General features: G+C 51.5%; 4 protein-coding genes across 7 annotated transcripts in view; 3 read left to right on the forward strand and 1 right to left on the reverse strand.

Annotated features, from left to right (window-relative positions):
* Positions 1-19,141, forward strand: part of LOC138374230 (NACHT, LRR and PYD domains-containing protein 7-like) — a 672,516-nt gene that overhangs the window by 409,470 nt on the left and 243,905 nt on the right.
* On the forward strand, positions 29-8,511 carry TFPT (TCF3 fusion partner). Of its 2 annotated transcripts, none has more exons than XM_069458047.1 (6): positions 29-443; positions 1,013-1,271; positions 3,463-3,533; positions 7,514-7,583; positions 7,666-7,884; positions 8,364-8,511. In XM_069458047.1, exons 1-6 carry the CDS (start codon positions 421-423, stop codon positions 8,481-8,483), a joined length of 762 nt encoding a protein of 253 aa, XP_069314148.1. In that variant the 5' UTR covers positions 29-420; the 3' UTR covers positions 8,484-8,511. The 2 variants fall into 2 exon arrangements, with proteins under 2 accessions (XP_069314148.1, XP_069314149.1); XM_069458048.1 differs by lacking the exon at positions 29-443 and adding an exon at positions 626-659.
* Positions 8,561-11,028, reverse strand: NDUFA3 (NADH:ubiquinone oxidoreductase subunit A3). Its single transcript, XM_069458055.1, has 4 exons — positions 10,945-11,028; positions 10,646-10,720; positions 9,229-9,306; positions 8,561-8,712 (listed from the first exon to the last, which is right to left on the reverse strand). The coding sequence occupies exons 1-4, from the start codon at positions 10,952-10,954 to the stop codon at positions 8,621-8,623; spliced, it is 255 nt and encodes an 84-aa protein (XP_069314156.1). The 5' UTR covers positions 10,955-11,028; the 3' UTR covers positions 8,561-8,620.
* OSCAR (osteoclast associated Ig-like receptor) lies at positions 11,878-16,474 on the forward strand. Of its 3 annotated transcripts, none has more exons than XM_069458043.1 (5): positions 11,878-11,925; positions 12,572-12,604; positions 14,426-14,725; positions 15,608-15,889; positions 16,338-16,474. In XM_069458043.1, the coding sequence occupies exons 1-5, from the start codon at positions 11,889-11,891 to the stop codon at positions 16,472-16,474; spliced, it is 789 nt and encodes a 262-aa protein (XP_069314144.1). In that variant the 5' UTR covers positions 11,878-11,888. The 3 variants fall into 3 exon arrangements, with proteins under 3 accessions (XP_069314144.1, XP_069314147.1, XP_069314146.1); XM_069458045.1 differs by having other exon boundaries at positions 11,889-11,943; XM_069458046.1 differs by lacking the exon at positions 12,572-12,604.

The raw sequence follows: 19,141 nt of genomic DNA on the forward strand, positions 1-19,141 counted from the left end.
TCCTGGCCACGTTTCGAACAACAACTTTATTAGTACCTGCCGCTAGACGGAGAAGCGGTAAGCAGGAGAGCGGAGAGGGGACTTACCGGACTCACGGCCCGCCGTGGACTGAGCCTGCTAAGCGGCGAATCGCAGTAGCTGGACGACTGGCTGTTGAGACAAGCGTAAAGACCGTGGCAACTCAGACAACTGGTGGCGGCGTTAGAAGGGAAAACAAGGCCTTTAAGCAGGGACGGGGGTAGAAGTGGGGGTGGGAGGAAGTGAAGGCGGAAACAGGAAACTACAACTCCCAGGAGGCCTAGCGCTCCTGGCGTCGTCGGCCGCGAAGCCTGATGGGACACGTAGTTTGCCGAACAGCTTAATCTAGACGTTTAAGAGGTTGGAAGTTCTGAGGCCTGGTGCGCCTGGAGCAGAAGAGCGATGGAACTGGAGCAGAGAGAGGGGTGAGTGGCTGAGCCTTTGTGAAAAACTGCGAATCCCCAAAGACATCGCAACTATGTAATGTGCAACCATCTGAGCTTTTAGCCTTAGGGCTGATGGGGATTGTAGTTCATGCAACTGCTTTGCCTCAGAGCCCTTCAGGGACTGGGGTCTGTACTAGAGCATCCTGCGAGAAGAGAAGGCTAGGGGTCTGGACTCAGGATCTGACAGACAAGGAGGTTGGAGCATGGACTCCTGGGTCTGAGTGAGGGGTTAGGGTTTGGACTCTCCTAGATTCTTGGGGAGAAATGGCCTAGGTCTGGATCCTGGGAGGAGGGCGTTAGGGCTCGAACTCTTGTGGGAGCTGGAAAGGAAAGGCTGGGGGCCTGGACTCCAGGATCTGAGGGAGGAGGGGCTGGAAGCCTGAACCCCTGGGTCTGAGGGAAGAGGGACTGGGGGCCAGACCCCTGGGTCTGAAGGAGGAGGGGCTGGAGGCCTGATCCTGGGTCTGAAGGCTCTGATTCTTGGGTCTGGAGGAGGAGGGGGTCTTGGGGACAGGAATACAGGGTCCTTGAGCCTTTTTCCCTCTCAGGACCATGGCAGCCGTGGGCTTTGACGAGTTCTCAGCGCCGCCAGGCTCAGAGTTGGCGCTGCCTCCCCTTTTCGGTGGTCACATCCTGGAGAGTGAGCTAGAGACAGAAGTGGAGTTTGTGTCCGGTGGTTTGGGCGGCTCAGGGCTCCGGGAGCGCGATGAGGAGGAAGAGGCAGCCCGGGGTCGGAGGCGGCGCCAGCGGGAACTAAATCGCAGAAAGTACCAGGCACTAGGTCGACGCTGCCGGGAGATCGAGCAGGTAGGTGAGTTCGGATTCCCCCGTTTTGAAGTCCCCTGCACTAAATCACCACCCCCTCCCAATCTCTGCCTGTCCACATGCCCAGCACTCCTTGGCTAGCTGAATGAATCTTTCATTTTTATTTATTCACTATTCATTTATTTAGCATCCATTATGTGTCTGGCCTTGTGCCAGGCCCCTGGAGAGCCATGTCCTCTGGAGCTTCCCTGACTACCCAGATCAGCTCTCTGATGTCCCACAGCTGCCTCTCATGCACGTCACTGATCACAGGTCACAGCCCAAGCTCTTCAAATCTCCCATATCCCTGCCATGAGTCACTCTTCGAGTCTAGTCCTTTCTGCCTCTTGAATCGCCTTTGGATCTTTCTCCTCCTCCCCTTTCTGCCCCCCCCCCATCCCCATGGCTGCTGCCCCAGACTCAGATTGTCTGGGCTGAATGCTTGTATTAGTGAGAACAAGGATGGAGCAGTAGGTAGGGCCCAGACTTTGGCAGGTCAGGAACACCAGGGCAAGAAGTTTGGATTTTTTTTTTTTTCCTTGAGAGTGAGGGGGAGTCATTGAAGGGTTTCAAACAGGGGACAGATCAGGGCTGGATGCCTGAAAGACTCTCTGGAGATTGTTGTATCAGTTCGCCAGGGCTGCTGAAACAAAGTACCACAAACTGGGTGGCTCAACAACAGAAATCTATGGTCTCACAGTTCTGGAGGCTGGAAGTCCAAGATCAAGGTTGTTGGCAGTGTTGGTCGCTTCTGGGAGTTGTGAGAGAGGATGTGCTCCAGGCCTCTCCCCTGGCTTCTCGTGGTTTGCTGGCAATCTTTGGCATGTAAATCTTCACCCTGATCTCTGCCTTTTTCACTTGGCATTCTCTGTGTGTGTGCGTGTCCCAATTTCCCCGTCTTATGAGGACACCAGTCATATTGGAGTAGGGCCCACCCCTGTGACCTCATTTTAACTTTATTACCTCTGTAAAGACCCTAGCTCCAAATAAGGTCCCACTCTAAGGTACTGGGGGTTTGGACTCCAGCACATGTTTTTAGGGGGACACAACTCAACCCGCAACAGTGGTGTTGGGGTGTTCTGGAAGGGGGGAGGCTGCAGGCCAGAAGCCTGGGGATGTATTCCAAACCCTGTTTACCAGGTGGACACCAAGGCCCAAAGGGACTCAATTTAAGCCTATGCTTTAAATCTACCCCCAGGAATAAATTATCCACATTTTGCAAATGCAGAAACCCAAGGTTCAGAGAGGTTAAGTAATTTGCCCAAGCTCACACAGCTGAGAAGTGGCAGGGCTGAGATATGAACCCAGGTCTTTCTGATCCAGGAGCATCATGGGCTTCAGCCACTGTCCTAGGCTCCCTATTTGGCTGAGTCACGTCTCTCTCTCCCATGTCTAGGCTGAGGTCCTCAGAAACTGCGTGTGCAGGGTCTGTTCCCTTAGCCTGGCTTGCTTTCCTCCTGGCTGTCACTCATTTGTCCCCTTCTCATCATTCAGGCCTCAGCCCATAGGTCTTCTCTGTGGGCCTAACTAAAGAAGCCACCTCCTCCCCTAATCTCTAGCATATCTGTTTGGTGTCCTCCAAGCACTTATTAGTATGCAAAGTCATTTGTTCAGCAAATACTCATTGAGGATCTATGTGCCAGGCTCTGGTCAAGGCACTGGGGATACAGGCCCAAGTCACTGTCCTTGTGGAATTCATGCTCTGCCTGGGGAGGCGACAATAAGCAAAATAAGCGAACAGGATGTATCCTATCTCATGAGATGAGCAATATAAAGGCAAAATAAAGCCGTGGAGAGTGGATGGGTGGGCAGGCTTCTGGAATTGGGGAAGGGGTGTTGCAGTTTAACAGGAGGTCAGGTCAGGTGGATTCCCTGAGCAGGTGACAATTGAACTGGGGCAGCAAACTGTGCAGATCACCAGGGGAGAGTGGCCCAAGCAGAGGGAACAGCATGCAGAAAGCCCTATCCCAAGGGTGCTCAGGGGTTCAGGCATCAGCTTGGGGGCCAGCGTGACTAGAGGGGATGGGAAGTTGGGAAGGAGTAGATGAAGTAGGGCTTCAGGCCATGGGATGGTCTTGGCCAGTTTCCCTAGAGCCTAGTACATAGATGGTGCACCGTCAACCATCTGTTGAATAAATGAATGGGAGAGTGAATGGCGTCCAGTTGACTTGTGTTTTCTTCCCCCTCCCTGCAGGTGAATGAGCGGGTCTTGAACAGGCTCCACCAGGTGCAAAGGATAACTCGGAGACTTCAGCAGGAGCGGAGGTAATTTCTTCCGCACCCACTCTAGGCCCCATGAGCCTCTGCTCCTAAACGTTCCCGCCACCTCTTGCCATCTTTAATGCCTGCTGGATCCTCACAGGCCACGAGGAGGAGAGGCTGGAGATGAGGGCGGGGTCTGAGGCAAGTAGGGAAGAGGAGTGCCACTGGGTCTTGGAAGAGAGAGCTGATCTCCGGGACTAGGGCACGGGCTGGGTGGACTGGGTTGCTCCCTTTGAGTGGAGACAACAGCAAAGTGGCAGGAGCACAAGCCTTAGTGTCACAGACCTGGCTGTAAATACTTTTCATTTTTTGTAGAGACAATGGTCTCGCTGTGTTGCCCAGGCTGGTCTCAAACTCCTGGGTTCAAGCCATCCTCCTGCCTCAGCCTCCTGTGTAGCTCAGACTATAGGTGTGTGTTACCAGGCCCAGCCTGTAAGCACCTTTCCTTTGCTGTGCAACTCTGAGCAAGCACTGTCTCCTCTGAGCCAGTTACCTATCAACTAAGGGAAACACCAATATCATGAGGCCACTATGAGAGTTAAACTGGAGCTCACAGATAGTGAGCTTAGCTCAGAGCTTCCCACCGTGTGCCTCAGGTCACCACAGTGAGAAGGGGCGAGCCCTGCAGCCTGCCCTCGCTGGATTTGATGCTGGCCCCACCACTCGCTGTGTCCCCTCCCCAGCAAATGGGAACAGGCCTTATGATGAAGGGCTCCACGAGGCTGAGTCCCGTCAGGTCTCATCTCCGTCCTCAGCTCACTTGCCGTGGTGCCTCTGACCCAGTGGACGTGCCCTCTTCCTTGGAGCACTATTCTTGGTGTCCTGCTCACCCAGCAGCCTGGGTTTCCCCTGCCTCCTGGGCTGTTCTTGGCCGCCTCTGCAGGTTCATGTTCATTTCCCCAACCCTTAAACCTGCAGCTCCCCAGGGCTTGGCCTTGGATCCTCTTCTGTCTGTACCTACACTTCCTACCCAGCATGGTAACCGTCAGCCACAGGTGGAGATTTTCATTTGAATTTAATTAACTGAAATTAAAATTTTTAAATCATTGAATTTTAATTCACTAAAATGAAATTATTGCCACAGCTTGGGTCACGGTCAAGGTTAATGACAAAAAAGAAAAAAAAAAAAGAAAATGAAATTAAAAATGTAGTTCCTAAGTGGCTCTTGCTACACAAGGGCTCAGTTAGCCACAAGTGGCAGTTTACACTGAAATCAGTTAAAACAAAGTGAAATTAAAAATTCAGTTCCCAGAGTCACACTGGCCACATTTCATGTTTTCTGTAGCCACAGGTAGCAATTTTGATTTGAATTAATTTAAAAATAAGAGTGATGGCTCATGCCTGTAATCCCAGCACTTTGAGAGGCTGATGCAGGAGGACTGTTTGAAGCCAAGAGTTCAAGACCAGCCTGGGCAATACAGCAAGACCCTGTCTCTACAAAAATAAAAATGAAAAATGAGCTGGGCATGTACAGCAAGACCCCATCTCTACAAAAATAAAAGTAAAAAATTAGCTGGGCATGGTGCTGCACACCTGTAGTCCCAGCTACTCAGGAGGCTGAGGCAGGAGAATGGCTTGAGCCCAGGAGTTCGAGCTGCATTGAGCTATGATTGCCCCTGTACTCCAGCCTGGGCAGTAGAGTGAGACCTTGTCTCTAAAAGCAAAAAATTAATATAAATGAAATAAAGAGCTCAGTCTGTCTCTCTTGCCACAGCCAAGTGCTCAGTAATAGCCACAGGTGGCCAGTGGCTGCCGACCTGGACAGCAGATACAGAACACTTCTGTCCTCACCGAAAGTTCAACTGGAGCATGCTGGTCAACCTCCTGGTCCCTGGTTTTAAAGGTCACCTGAGTGCAGCTGACTTCTGTATTCTATCCACAACTCTTCTCTGAACTCTCTATTCCCTTTGTCATCTGCCTGGGGACAGTGACTCTCATGTGTTACGCATCCAAAACTAACCCTGATCTTTCCCTCAAATCTACCCTGAATCAGTGAATGCACCCCTCCCCCAATTGCTTGGGACCTTTTGCTTGTTTCTCTCTATTCCACATCGAATCCACTGGAACTCTACCCTCACAGTATACCCAGAGCCCAACGTCATCTCACACCTCCACTGCCTCCAACCTGGGCCAAGGGACACAGCCTCACCTGGATTGCTGCTCTCACTGGACTCCCTGCCTCTCCCTTATCCAAGTCTCCTCTTCAAACAGCCTAGGCGACCCCGTGCCCTGCTTTTTTGCCTATTTGCACTGTTAGCCAAGATTTTATTTTACAGTAGGATCAGGAGGAGTTCATGAAAGGGATGCATGGCCTCTGTGGTTAAAACATCAAAGGGTTGACAAACATCTGGACATGGTAAACTTGCGTGAATAATTTAGTACAGATTGGTCAGGAATAATTATGCTTTCTGAACTCTGTACCTGGGGCCCAGTTCTCAAAGTGTGGCCCTGGACCAACAACATCAGTGCCACCTGGGGTCTTATTACAAATGCAAGTTTTCAGGCCCCCCAGGCCTGCTGTATCTGAAATTTGGGACTAGTCCTTCTAAAATGTAGCACAGACCAAGTCTCCTGTGCTCAGAACACTGTGGTACCTCCCAGTTGCTTGAGTAAAAGTGAAATGTCCTCACAACAGGTGACAGACAAGGACCTACACCAGATAGGCCATGACCCTGCTTCCTTGTTCTACCTAGAACACCAGGCAGGCCCCCCACTCAGGGCACCTGCACTTGCTGTGCATTCTGCCAGAGTGTCCCTCCTTCTGCCACACCCTCACCCTCAGTGAGGCCTCCCCCACCATCCTTTTCAAGTTCCAGACCAGGTGCCCTCTGCCTTCTTCCCGCTTTCTGACCTGTTATGTTTTCCTGATTTGCTTACTGTGTCTCCCCTGCAACCCTGAGTTCCATAAGCACAGGGACCTTTGTTTTGTCCCCTGATGTGTCCTCAGCACCTGGAACAGTGTCTGGTGCAAGGCAGGTGCTCCGTACGTATTTGTGGAATGAGAGATTGTAAAATGCTCCACCCGGGCTCTGGTGTAGAGGAAGCATTCAACCACTGAGAACTTTGCAAAAACTTAGAAGCAGGGAAGAGGGGAAAAGGAGAGGGCAGTGTCGGTAAGAGTTGAGGTCACCAGTAGGAGTGTTCTGCACTCACCACTCACCTTTCAGTTATCAATAAAAATTATAACTCACATTTGAGTGTTTACTAAGTGCCAATATCCTGTCAAGTACTTACGAGAAATTATTTAGGTCAGCGGTCCCCAACTTTTTTGGTGCCAGGGACTGGTTTTATGGAAGAGAGTTTTTCCACCGTGGTCGGGGGAGAGTGATGGTTTTGGGATGATTCAAGCGCATTACATTTATTGTACAAACTTCTCTGCTAATGATAATCTGTATTTGCAGCCGCTCCCCAGTGCTAGCATCACCGCTTAGCTCCACCTCAGATCAGGCATTAGACTCTCATAAGGAGCGCGCAACCTAGATCCCTCACATGCAGTCTGCAGTAGGGTCCCAGCTCCTATGAGAATCTGATGCCCCTGCTGATCTGACAGGAGGCGGAGCTCAGGCAGTGATATGAGCAGTGGGGATCGGCTGTAAATACAGATGAGGCTTCACTCACTTGCCCGCCACTCACCCCCTGCTGTGCAGCCTGGTTCCTAACAAGCCAAGGACCAGTACTGGTCCATGGCCTAGAAGTTGGGGACTGCAGATCTAGATGACATGTCACTACAGTAGCACCCAGCCCAGTCAAGGTGGTCATCTCTATCTACTGAGCAGGAAAGGCTCAGAAAGCTCAACTTGTCTTGCCCAAGGTCCCACTGGCTGGTCAAATCCTCAGCTTCCAGGCCTCTCAGACTGACTTCACAACTCTGAACCTTCTGGGTCGAGGACACCTTTGACTTTAGGTGGAGTGAGAACTGAGCTCTATCATGCGACCCTTTTCCCCAACCGGTAGAAGAGAATTTATTCCATTTCTCTGAGCAGGTTCCTCATGAGAGTGCTGGACTCCTACGGGGATGATTACCGGGCCAGCCAGTTCACCATCGTGCTGGAGGTGAGTGCTGCGTTTCCAGGCAGGTTGGGGGAACCAGGAACCCAGGGCATGACCGTCACCTGCCTCCCCTTCCACCCACCAGGACGAGGGCAGCCAGGGCACAGATGCCCCCACCCCAGGCAATGCTGAGAATGAGCCCCCAGAGAAAGAGGGGCTGTCCCCACCCAGAAGGACTCCCATACCCCCAGAACCCAGCAGCCCAGCCCCTGGTGAGGGGCCCAGCGGGCGTAAGAGGCGGCGAGCGCCACGGGATGGACGCCGAGCGGGAGCTGCGCTGACTCCAGAGCTGGCCCCAGTGCAGGTGGGAGAAGGGGTGTGCAGGGCTGAGGAGTCATCAGGGCTCCAGGGCTCCGGGTTTCTCCTGGGTTTTGCTGCTGTGCCACGAGGGGCCCAAGGCTGGGGGGAAAGAGCTGGAGAAAGGAGGTGAAGCAGGAAGGGTCAGAGGAGGCCTCGGGTTGGGCAGGGAACGAGAAGGGTTGGAAAAAGGCAAAGGCTTGGATAGAAAAGGAGGCCAAGTTGGAAAGGGAAGGAAGAAGACCTGGAGGGGGAGAAACATAACTGGAGAAGGTTGGAGTAGAGGAGGAAGGATTGGAGAAAATGGCATGGAAAAGGCAGCGGGCGAGGGGAAAAGTTGAAGAATGTTTGCATTTGGGAACACTGGGATTGCCTCTGAGGTTCATAACAGAAGTTGCCTGGCCTGGGAAAGCAAGAATGGCAAAGCTGATGGGCATTTTGTAAATTCCCAGGCCTATTTCTTATCTTGTTTCTTATCTCCCCCAGATTAAGGCTGAGGAAGACTTTGGCTTCGAAGCAGATGAGGCCCTGGATTCCAGTTGGGTTTCTCGGGGGCCAGACAAACTGCTGTCCTACCCCACCCTAGCCAGCCCACCCTTCGACTGACCCACCAATAAACTGACCCCCACACTCACCTTGGTACTGTCTACTATTTCCCACCTCTACTCACACACAGCTCAGGTTTTCACAGTTTTATTGGGGGTCATGGGAAGGGGGAGCCTCCTCCCTGTGGATGGAGGTGCTCACAGTTTCTTCAGCCATTCCAAGCTTGGGCCCTGGGGGTCCTGGGGGTGGCTGGGCACGTCAGGCATGTTCCCATCATCTCGGACAGGCACTGTGGGACAGGAGGGTGGGCCACTGAGACCAGCAGATCTCCAGGGCCCTGAAAAGAGCTGGTCTGTCAGGTTATATTCAGAGAGGGAAACAGGACCCCAGGGAGAGATGAGAGAGAAGGAGAGTAAAGGTCAGAGAATCACTGATGCAAAGAGAAGCAGGGAAGGACAGAGACCTGGAGACATGGAGGGAGGGAGGGAGCGAACGAGGGAAAGCAGGCGGGGTGGTAAGCATGCACGCCAACAGAGAACTGAGACTGGACAGATGGAGACCCAGATAGCAACAGAGGTGGGTGTCCAGAGAGGGATAGGTATCTGGAAAGATAATAGAAACTCAAAGCACAAAAACAGAATGGTATGTGAATTACACCGCAATTAAAAAACATTGGACAGGGAAAAAGTCCAGATGCCAGTGCTGAATCTCTGATCCCTGCTTAGGAAAGAACTGCCCAGAACTGTCCCTCCCCTGGCACAGAGGCCAGGCCTATCCCAGCCAGTCCTGCCTGGCCCCTACTCACCTGGGTAGGTGTAGGGCGTGGCCTTGTTGATCATGCCAGAGTACTTGGTGTAGGGGCTGAGCGGGGGCAGAATTATAGCTGTGGAGAGACACAGGGTTGAGGCCCAGGGAAAGGTGGCTGGGGTTGGGGGAGAGAAGGGCAGAACCTGAGGTCAAGTGCATTAGGGGAGGGAGCAGTAGAGCCAGCACCTCTAGGAGGATCCTTTGCTCTGTGGGGCCCCTTGGTACCCTGGGAACCCTATTTATAGGTAGATGGGTTTAAAACTTTTTGGAGGGGTAGGTGGAGGAAGGGGCGGGAGCCCAGCATGCACGGATACAAGCAAGTGGTGATCATGGAATGAGTGCATCTGAATGTAGGCATCATCATGGAGCATCCTGGGGGAGTGTCTTGGGAATATTCGAGAAGAATAAAGACTTTCAAACTAGGGGAGAGACAGCTGCACAAAGAATAGTCACTTGATGAGTTACGGTCCTTACAGTCTGTCTAGGATGGGAGCTGGGAGTCCTGGGGGGTTGGGTAGGGTACATAAAAGGAATGTTCTAGGCTAGCACTGTCCAATAGAAAGATAAGGGCCATATATGTAATTTTATATTTTCTAGTAGTCACATAAATTTTGACAAGTGTATTTAAATTGGTATATCCAAAACATTATCATTTTGACATATATTCAACAAAAAATTGTTGATAGTTTACATACTTTTTGTCATACGAAGTCTTTGAAATCTGGTGTCTGGTACTACCTCAATTCGTACTGGCCCCACTTGAAGCGCTCAGTAGCCAGGTGTGGCTGCCATACTAGACAAGTATTCTAGAACTTTACCCAGTGCATGGCCAACAGACTGGCAGTACTGGCAGAATCCCAGGCCCCACCCAGACCTACAAAATCAGAACCTACATTTTATCATTTCTCCCAAGGGACTCCAACGCACGTTAAAATTTGAGCAGCACATTCCAGAGCAAAGGTTCTCAATCAAGGAGGCACATTAGCTCCATTGGGGTATTTTCACAAGATACAGATTCCCCGGCCCCACCTCCAACCCAATCAATTCAATTCAATATCTAGGGGGTGGGGGACGATGAAAGGGAAGAAAATATGGACGTTATTTATTTAGCGCTCAGTGTTTATGATTGCACAATCAGGACGGAGAATCTCTCCTTTAGAGGGATTAAGGGCGTTTTGGGTAGGTGTGTATGGGGCAGGAAAGGCTGTGGGTGGTGATGAAATTGGGATGGGGGTAGACAAGGGGACGTCGTGGGGGTGCTGCCACACTGGTGGAGGCCCAGAACGTTGAGAGCAGCGACAGGGCTCGGGGGATGGAGCGAGGGTGGGGGCTGATGAAATGTTGGTGAGGGGCGGTGGGACCTTGTGGGGGACGGGGGTGGATAATGCAGATTCGCGCCTGAGGCACTCACGCACCGAGGCCCGCGATGGCGAAGGACACGACCAGCACCGGCTCCTTGTCCCAAGCATTCTTGAGGAAAGTGGCCAGTCCTGGAGGGGTGGGCGGAAGGTTCACCCCTGCAGGGGCTGCCCGCAGTGACCTCTAACCTTCTTGTACTACCCCCGCCCTGCAGAAGCCTCCTCGAGACTTCTGCATCCCCCTCCGAAACAGACCCCACAGCCTCCACGAGTACTCCACTGCGCCTTAGCCCGGGGACTGCCCAGGGATTCCCGGAACTACCCGAACCCTGCGCGCCGGCGACACCAGCACTTACTTGAGGCCATCTTGGTCTCAGCGGCGGCGGCGAGGACGCGTAGGACTCTGGGAACTGTGGTCCCGGGGACCGTGCTCGAGGCTCCGCTTCCCGGGTCGCGCGTGCGCCCTGGAGTAGAAGCGCTGAGACGGGAGGAGGACGCGGAGGATTCTGGGAGTTGTGGTCCTCTGCGTGCGAGGCCCCTCTGTTTGAGTCTGCGCGTGCGCACTGGCGCAGAACCGAAGTCCGAGGCAGCGGCGAGAAAGGAGGCGGTGGTCCCAGTTTGCGTGCAACCCTGACTTTGCACACCTGCCCGTGTTCTCCTTTCTTTCTCAGCCTGGAAGTTGCTCCGGAGGAGCAAATTCCAGTCCTGCTGCGGCCCCCTAAGGCAGAATAAAATAGTCTCTATTTTATAGTTTATTTATGAAATCCCACTTTACATGTAAAGAAACTGAGGCCCAGAGGTGTATGGCTGATCTATCATTTGAGGTCTCAGGTCAGCGTTAGCGCGTTTTGGAAGCGCTAGCTCTCATTCCAGATGGGTGAGGAGACTTCTGTGGGCTCTCGCAGTGCCCTATCTTACCTCCATTATAGCTCAGATCTCCTTTTAAAAAAAAAACCAAACTGACTCGACCTGGTCTGGATCTTTCAGTCAAACTGGTAACTGTTTGAGGGTAGTAACGGGGTCTGAGTCTTCTCTGTGCCACCAGCATCACGCAGCAGGGAGCTGGCATATAATAGGTGCTAATTTTTTTTAACTTGAATTATTGTGCACCACAGGTTATGACTGCCCCCACCCCCAACTTTTTCCACAGCACCACAGGGCTATGACACAGTCACCCAGGGGCCCCACCTCGCTCCTCTCTTCCCTAAACAAGGCTCTGGATTTCTGATGTTGTCTCATTTCCTGGGAGAGGAGAGGGCATGGTGAGCCCTGCTTCAGCTCCAGCGGAGATCTGCCCACCATGGCCCTGGTGCTGACCCTCCAGCTGCTGACCCTCTGTGAGCTGCCCCTTCCTTCTTCTTGGGTCCCTGGCTGGGCTGGGGGGCAGAGAGAGGTGCTTAGGGGACCCAAACACCCTGCAGGGTGACCAGATAGCACTAGCTGGGGGTTTGGAATTTTAGGTCCAAATAAGGAGACAGGACTCAGGCCCAGACCTGTGGGTCCTAAAGCAAGAGAAGACAGATTCTGGAAGAGGAAGGAGTTGGGGACAGATTTCTATGGATCTTGAGGCAGGAGGCGGGTAAGAGCCTGGATTTTGAGGCCAAGGAGTGTAGACTTCTGGATTCTGATGTTGAAGGGGGATGGAAGTTAGGAGTCCTGAGTTCTTGGGAAAGGAGGGGCTGGGGGCTCAGCCTCCTGAACCAGGGAGGAGAAACTGCAAGCTCGGCTTATTGTCCCCTGGAAAGATGGAGCCCTGAATTCCTGGGTGTAGAGGCAAGAGGGGGCTGGGTCCAGACTTCTAGTTTCTTAAGTAGGTGGGGAACAAAGTCTGGATTTTGGGCTACTGAGACAGGAGGAAGTAAGGATAGGATTCTTGTTTCCCAGAGGAAAGGGAGATGGGGACTCAGATTCCTGGGTTCCCCATGAGATGGGACTGGTAGTCAAAGGGCTTTGAAAAGAACTAACCCCCTCAACCTTCTACAGGGCCTCTGTGTCACGCAGACATCACTCCGTCTGGTGAGTAACATCCTCCACCATGGCTGACACCCCATTTCCAAATACTCAGATTTTTATTTTGGTGCCCAACCCCACCCCAGATTTCCTTATTTCCCTTCCTTCCTTTTTTCCCTCTTTCCCCTTCTTTTTTCTTTTTTTCCTCCCTCCTTTTCTCCCTCCCTCCCTTCCTTCCTCAGTCCCTTTTGTGACCGCTATAGGTGAGTAGTGAAGACTGTGAACTTGGAGGCTAAAGATACCTAAGCTAGAACCTCAGTTTCACCATCTAATTCATAATATGACCTTGAACAGACCACAGCTTGCTAAGACTTCATTTCCTTCTCTGTAAATGGGCTGTTGTGAGGATTTAATAAAATCACATGTGTGAAAAACCCTTGCCTCAGAGCTTGGCACGGTGCAGGGCTTGAGAGATAGAATCTATGAGACAAGAACTCATGTTCTTCTCAAAACATGAATTTGAAGTGCTTCTGACTGCCTGTTTCACTACATATTCACTCAAACTGAATATTAACCATTTGTAAAATTTTTATTTATTTATTTATTTATTTTGAGACAGAGTCTCACTTATTGCCCAGGCTAGAGTGCCCTGGCATCAGCCTAGCTCACAGCAACCTCAAACTCCTGGGCTCAAGCAATCCTCCTGCCTCAGCCTCCCCAGTAGCTGGTACTACAGGCATGTGCCACCATGCCCGACTAACTTTTCTATATGTATTTTTAGCTGTCCATATAATTTCTTTCTATTTTTTAATAGAGACAGGGTCTCGCTCTTGCTCAGGCTGGTCTCGAACTCCTGAGCTCAAACAATCCACCTGCCTTGGCCTCCCAGAGTGCTAGGATTACAGGCGTGAGCCACCTCGCCCGGCCTTTTTTTTTTTTTTTTTTTTTTTAATTTTTTATTATTTTTTTAAGGCTGGTCAAGTGAAGCAGTGGGAGTGGAGAAGGAACAAAAGAATCTGTAACTGGTTGTGATCAATTAGTTGTAAACACCACTGCACTCGGACCAACCTGACCATTGTTTTAATTTTTGATAACCTAATAGACAAAAATATCGCAGTGTGTTGTTTCAGTTATTTTTAAAAATGATTACTACTAAGATTGAGCCACTTTTTCTTTGAGAATTGTGAATTGCCTCTTTTGTGAATTGCCTATTCATGTTTTGCCCAACTTTCCATTGGGTAGGTTCTAGCATTTCTTTCTATACATACACTTAATCTATGTGATTTATGAATAAGTGATTTCTGCCAGTACTGTCATTTTCTCCTAGTATCATTTGTTTGTCTTTTAGCATCACAACTTAAAAATTTTGAAGTGGTCAAATTAATTAATATTCTGTAAAATTTTTCATTTTTTATTTTAAGAAGCCTTCCCTACTCCAAGATAAATATATTTTCCTATAGTTTCTTCTGATACTTTTATAGTTAAAAAACGAAACACATGTAGGTCTTTAATTAATCTGGAATTTGTTTGGAAGAATGGCGTGAGGTAGGGTTCCAGAATTATTTTTCCTCCCAATAGATAGCAAGTTTTGGCAACTCTTGAAATGTTAAATATGTTGCCAATGTTCTGGAAAGGTGTTTAAAATTACGAAGGTCTGGGGTCCCATCCTTTGAAACTATGCTTAAAAACTGTGGAGTAAAGCTCAGAAGTTTATGCTAATTGCACAAGCCTTGATTGTAGTGCAGTCCCTCCCTGATTTTACAAAGAGGGAACTCAGACCAGAGAATGGGGCAGCAATTGCCAAAGGTGATTTTTCTCCTTCCCCAACTTCTTCATTTTGTGGGGCTCCCAGGTGGCCTGAGGACCCAGGATGCCCCGTTTATTCAGTCCCCCCAGCTTCATACCCCAAGCCATGGCTAGGGGCTCAGCCGGCTGCAGTTGTGACCCCTGGGGTCAATGTGACCTTGAGGTGCCGAGCGCCTCAAGTTGCCTGGAGGTTTGCACTTTTCAAGCCTGGAGAGATAGGCCCCCTACTCTTCCGGGATGTGTCCTCGGAGCTGGCAGAGTTCTTCTTGGAGGAGGTGACTCCGGCCCAAGGAGGCAGTTACCGTTGCTGCTACCGGAGGCCAGACTGGAAGCCAGGTGTCTGGTCCCAGCCCAGTGATGATCTGGAACTGCTGGTGACAGGTGAGGTCCTGGGGTGGGGAAGGAGATGTGGCACAGGGGTGTTATGAAGGGAGGAGAGAAGAGGGAGAGAGAGAGGCAATGAGACAGAGAGATGTGTCTTCAGAGCTGAAGATACACACACAGATAGATTCACAGAGACAGACGGGTGGGCAGAAGGGACAGAGAGATACAGGGAAAGAGAGACAGAGCTAGGTAGATAGACTGATAGATTCACAGACAAATGGAGGGAGAAGAGATACAGGGAGAGAGATACAAAAAGAGACAGAGACAGGCTTATACAATGACACAGAGGGAAAAAAACTACATGGAGGTAGGGAGAGACTCCCAAGAAACAGGGATAGTTCTCCACCAGGGGCAGTTGTGCCCCCCAGGTGATCTTTGTCATTACATGGATACATTTTCGGTTGTCACAACTGGAGGAGAGGGTGCTACTGGCATCTAGTGGATGGGCCCAGCTATGCTGCTCTACCTCGTACAACACAGGGGACAGCGGCCCCTCCTTCCCCCCCAGCCACAAAGACTTCTCCAAAATGTCACCAGCGCTTACGTTGAGAAACCCGGGGAGAGGCACAGAAACACAATGAGGACCCTGGGGGAGTGAAAACACCGACGGGGAGACAGAGGCACAGAGAATTTAGCGAGGCACAGACCGGACGGAAAGAGACGTGCGAGTGGAGGGAGACATGCAGAGAAAAGTGTACTTGGAGACAGACACAGGAGAGATGGGGACAGAGATGCACAAAAGCAGAGACGGCACGGAGAAACTGGGAGAGGGACAAAGAGAGAGGTGCAGAGTGACGGGCAGAAGCAAGAGCGGGGAGAGGGAACCGGGATGCGCACGCGGCGCCCAGCTCTCAGGGTTCCCATCCGTCTCCCGCGCAGACCAGCTGCCGCGGCCGTCGCTGGTGGCGCTGCCCGGCCCGGTGGTGGCGCGCGGCGCCAACGTGAGCCTGCGCTGCGCCGGCCGCGTGCGGGGCATGAGCTTCGCGCTGTACCGCGTGGGCGTGGCGGCTCCGCTGCAGTACCGCGACTCCGCGCAGCGCTGGGCCGACTTCCCGCTGCAAGGCGACCGCGCCCCCGGCACCTACAGCTGCTACTACCACACGCCCTCCGCCCCCTACGTGCTGTCGCAGCGCAGCGAGCCGCTGGTCATCAGCTCCGAAGGTGAGGGGCCCTTCGGCCCGCCCACCAATCCCCTCCTCCTGATGACCTGGGTCCGGGCCCCCGACCCTCCTTCCCTCAGACCCAGGGGTCCCCCCTCCCAGTCCCTCCTTCCTCGGACCCAGGGGTCCTCCCTCCCAGTCCCTCCTCCCTCGGACCCAGGGGTCCCCCCTCCCAGTCCCTCCTCCCTCGGACCCAGGGGTCCCCCCAGCCCCTCCTCTCTCGGACCCAGGGATCCTCCCCCCAGTCCCTCCTCCCTCAGACCCAGGGGTACCCCCCCAGCCCCTCCTCCCTCAGACCCTGGAGTTGAAGCCCTCATCAACTCACCCTGAACTTTGAGACTGGGGACTCCGGTTCCCAACTCCACCCCGGGGGGTGGAGACCCGAGTGGTGGAGCGCAGACTTCAGGTCCAGGCACTGACGGCCTCTCTCTCTCCGCTCGGCCCCGCAGACTCTGGCTTCTCGGACTACACCCGGGGGAACCTGGTTCGCCTGGGGCTGGCCGGCCTGGTCCTCATCTCCCTGGGTGCGTTGGTCGCGTTCGATTGGCGCAGTCAGAACCACGCCCCTGGCGGTGTTGGGCCCTGAGCCCCAGGGGAACTGGATGTGCACACCTGCAAGAGGAGACTTCCCGGAAGAGTGGCGGAGGAGAATCTGGGATCCCTGGGGTTGGACTGTCCTTTCCTGGAGTCCCACAGCCCTGCTGGCTAAGCTCAGTTTAACCATCCTTCAACCCTGTGCTGTGCCCTGTAGCTTCTTTCAGGGCCTTCCCCGGGGCCACCCTGCTGAGTGGAAGGCGTTGTCGGTGGTTAAGGTTCCCAAGCTGGAAGGCCTGGGTTCTAATCCCAGGGTTGCTGGTCACTCACTGGGACATTTAGAAAGCGACCTTCCCCAAGCTTCAGTTGCCTTGACTGTAAAATGGGCGCACTGATGATACCTTCTTCATAGGATTGTTGTAGGATTAAGTGGATAACACACACAGGGTGTTTAAAACGGCGACTGGCCCATAGAAAATGCTCAATAAATGTTAGCTTCTGTGTAACATCAATGTCTACCAGATTCCCAGAGCCAGAAGGAAGTTTTTGCTTTATTTCCATCGTGCATGCTCCAGCTCAACTTTTAAGCAACTCTTCGTCATTCAAACTATTATGAACATTACTCTGTCGGCAAGCAAACCTCTTCCAAAGTCCTCCTCAGCTCTTCTCCAAAGGTAGACCAAAGTCAGACCAAATAGAGCTCTGTGCCTAATTACAGCTTTATTTGCATGCAGCTGTCCTCCTTGAACCGTCCTTAGGCTAAAGTCAGAGCCTGTTGCCAGGGCAACTGGCAAGTGGAGTGTGCGCAGTAGAGCTTCGACCCCAACCCTAATAACTGTGTTTGGTCTGTGTGCCACTGTGCTCTTGGCTGCTTTCACAGTTATGGTAAAAATAATGCAAACCACTCCACTTTGCAGCCTGTGTTCTCTCCTTGTTTTGCCTCTCTTCCTCCCCAACTCCTCGCTGACCTGCAGTTTCTCCTGAATTTATTAATTTAACTGCTGGGCTTTTTTTGTTTGTTTGTTTTTTGTTTTTTGAGACAGGGTCCCTCTCTGTCACCCCAGCTAGAGGGCAGTGGTGTCATCATAGCTCACAGCAATCTCAAACTCCTCGGCTCAAGTGATCTTCCCACCTTGGGCCCCCTAGAGTGTTGGGATTATAGGTGTGAGCCACCGCACCTGCCTGGCCCCACTTTCACTTTTAAGTGAGGAAGATAAAGGAGAACATTATCCCATTTAACATTTGCAAAGCAGTTTATGGTGGCAGTTTCTTCTATTTGTCACCCATAAATGCTCAGAGTTCCCAATATATTCATCGTGAGACTGGAATATAGCTGCATGGTATCACCTGTATAGACAGGTTAACTTGCCTGATTAACTGTGTTCATCAGAGTCTTAGATCCTGTTTCCCCTGCAGACTCTTGCCTGACCCATCTGCGGCTCCCACACAGCCTTGTCATACCCTTCTTACCACACTGTATTATGATCCATTCTCTCCCAGACTAGACCACAAGCTCCTCCCATGAGAGATAAGGTTGTTTTATCTCTACATCCTGGGGCCTGGCATGCAGGTCTTAGGACACACACGTGGTCTGACTGGATGAGTTCTCCATGGTGAAGGTTTTATAAGCAGGCTCCTTAGTTTTACCCTTCCATGGTAGGCAGAATACTGATTCCCCAAACATGTGATGTCCTAACTTTTGGAACCTGTGAATATGGTACCTTACGTGGCAAAAGGGACTTCAAAGATGTGATTAAGTCAAGAATCATCCTTGAGAAGTTATCCTTGATTAGGTGGGTCCAGTGAAACCACAAGAATCCTTGTAAGGAGGTAGGATGGTCATAATTAGAGGAAGTAACATGACTATGGAAGCAAAAGTCAGATTGGTACAAGGCCACCAGCCAAGAGATGCAAGTGGCTGGAAAAGGCAAGAAATTAGATCCTCTGCCAGAGCCTCCAGAAGGAACATACCCCTGACTTTTGGAATTTTGACTTCCAGAACTGAAGGATAACAGATTTATGTGGTTTTAAGCCACTTAGTTTGTGATAATGTGTTACAGCAGCAATAGAAAAATGAATATTATTAGTTTCAATCGAATCTCCTCTCTTATCCTACAAACCCAGGCATCTTTCCCCTTAGGACTGCCACTTTCGTCCCCGTCCCTGCTTTCCTCCAACTTGTCACACATTTATTTAATGTCTACCATGTGCGAGACACTGTGCTAGATGCTGGGGGTACAATCGGGAGTAACAGCAGACAAACCCCACGCTCTTGGAAGTGATGTGAGATCTGAAAGTTGAGCAGGAGTTAACTGTATAAGGAGGGGCCAGAGGGGTGTTCCGGGCAGAGGGCGCAGCATGTGAAAGGGCCCTGCACAGGTGACCATGAGAGGCTAAGAGAGGGTCAATGTGGCCGAAACAGAGAGTGTAGGCGTGACAGAAAATGTGGTAGAGCTAAGGCTGGCATGTCAGTCAGGGGCTGACCTATGCTGAACTTCGTAAGCTACAACAAGATCTGTGCTAGGCATTTATTATTTGGAGGAAAATTTAACAGATATGGTCCTGGCCCTCATGGAGATTCAAGTCAGCTAGTGGTTTTTTGGAAAAGCCTTAGATCAAATTCCGTTTGTAAGCCTACATCTCCCCTAACGAGCATTCACTATTTTTTTCTTTTTTATTTCAGCTTATTATGAGCATTAACTATTTAATTATTTTTTTC

The sequence above is a fragment of the Eulemur rufifrons genome, chromosome 24, assembly GCF_041146395.1.
Source record: "Eulemur rufifrons isolate Redbay chromosome 24, OSU_ERuf_1, whole genome shotgun sequence".
NCBI lineage: Eukaryota > Metazoa > Chordata > Mammalia > Primates > Lemuridae > Eulemur > Eulemur rufifrons.

Coding starts and splice junctions, on each gene's coding strand:
- TFPT (XM_069458047.1), top strand. CDS start 421: ATGGAACTGGAGCAGAGAGAGGG. Junction 444..1,012: donor GAACTGGAGCAGAGAGAGGG/GTGAGTGGCTGA, acceptor TTTCCCTCTCAG/GACCATGGCAGCCGTGGGCT. Junction 7,584..7,665: donor AGTTCACCATCGTGCTGGAG/GTGAGTGCTGCG, acceptor TCCACCCACCAG/GACGAGGGCAGCCAGGGCAC.
- NDUFA3 (XM_069458055.1), bottom strand. Junction 9,307..10,645: donor CTTCGCCATCGCGGGCCTCG/GTGCGTGAGTGC, acceptor GTCTCTCCACAG/CTATAATTCTGCCCCCGCTC. Junction 8,713..9,228: donor CACGCCCTACACCTACCCAG/GTGAGTAGGGGC, acceptor CCTGTCCCACAG/TGCCTGTCCGAGATGATGGG.
- OSCAR (XM_069458045.1), top strand. CDS start 11,889: ATGGCCCTGGTGCTGACCCTCCAGCTGCTGACCCTCTGTGAGCTGCCC. Junction 12,605..14,425: donor CGCAGACATCACTCCGTCTG/GTGAGTAACATC, acceptor CCGTTTATTCAG/TCCCCCCAGCTTCATACCCC. Junction 15,890..16,337: donor GCTGGTCATCAGCTCCGAAG/GTGAGGGGCCCT, acceptor TCGGCCCCGCAG/ACTCTGGCTTCTCGGACTAC.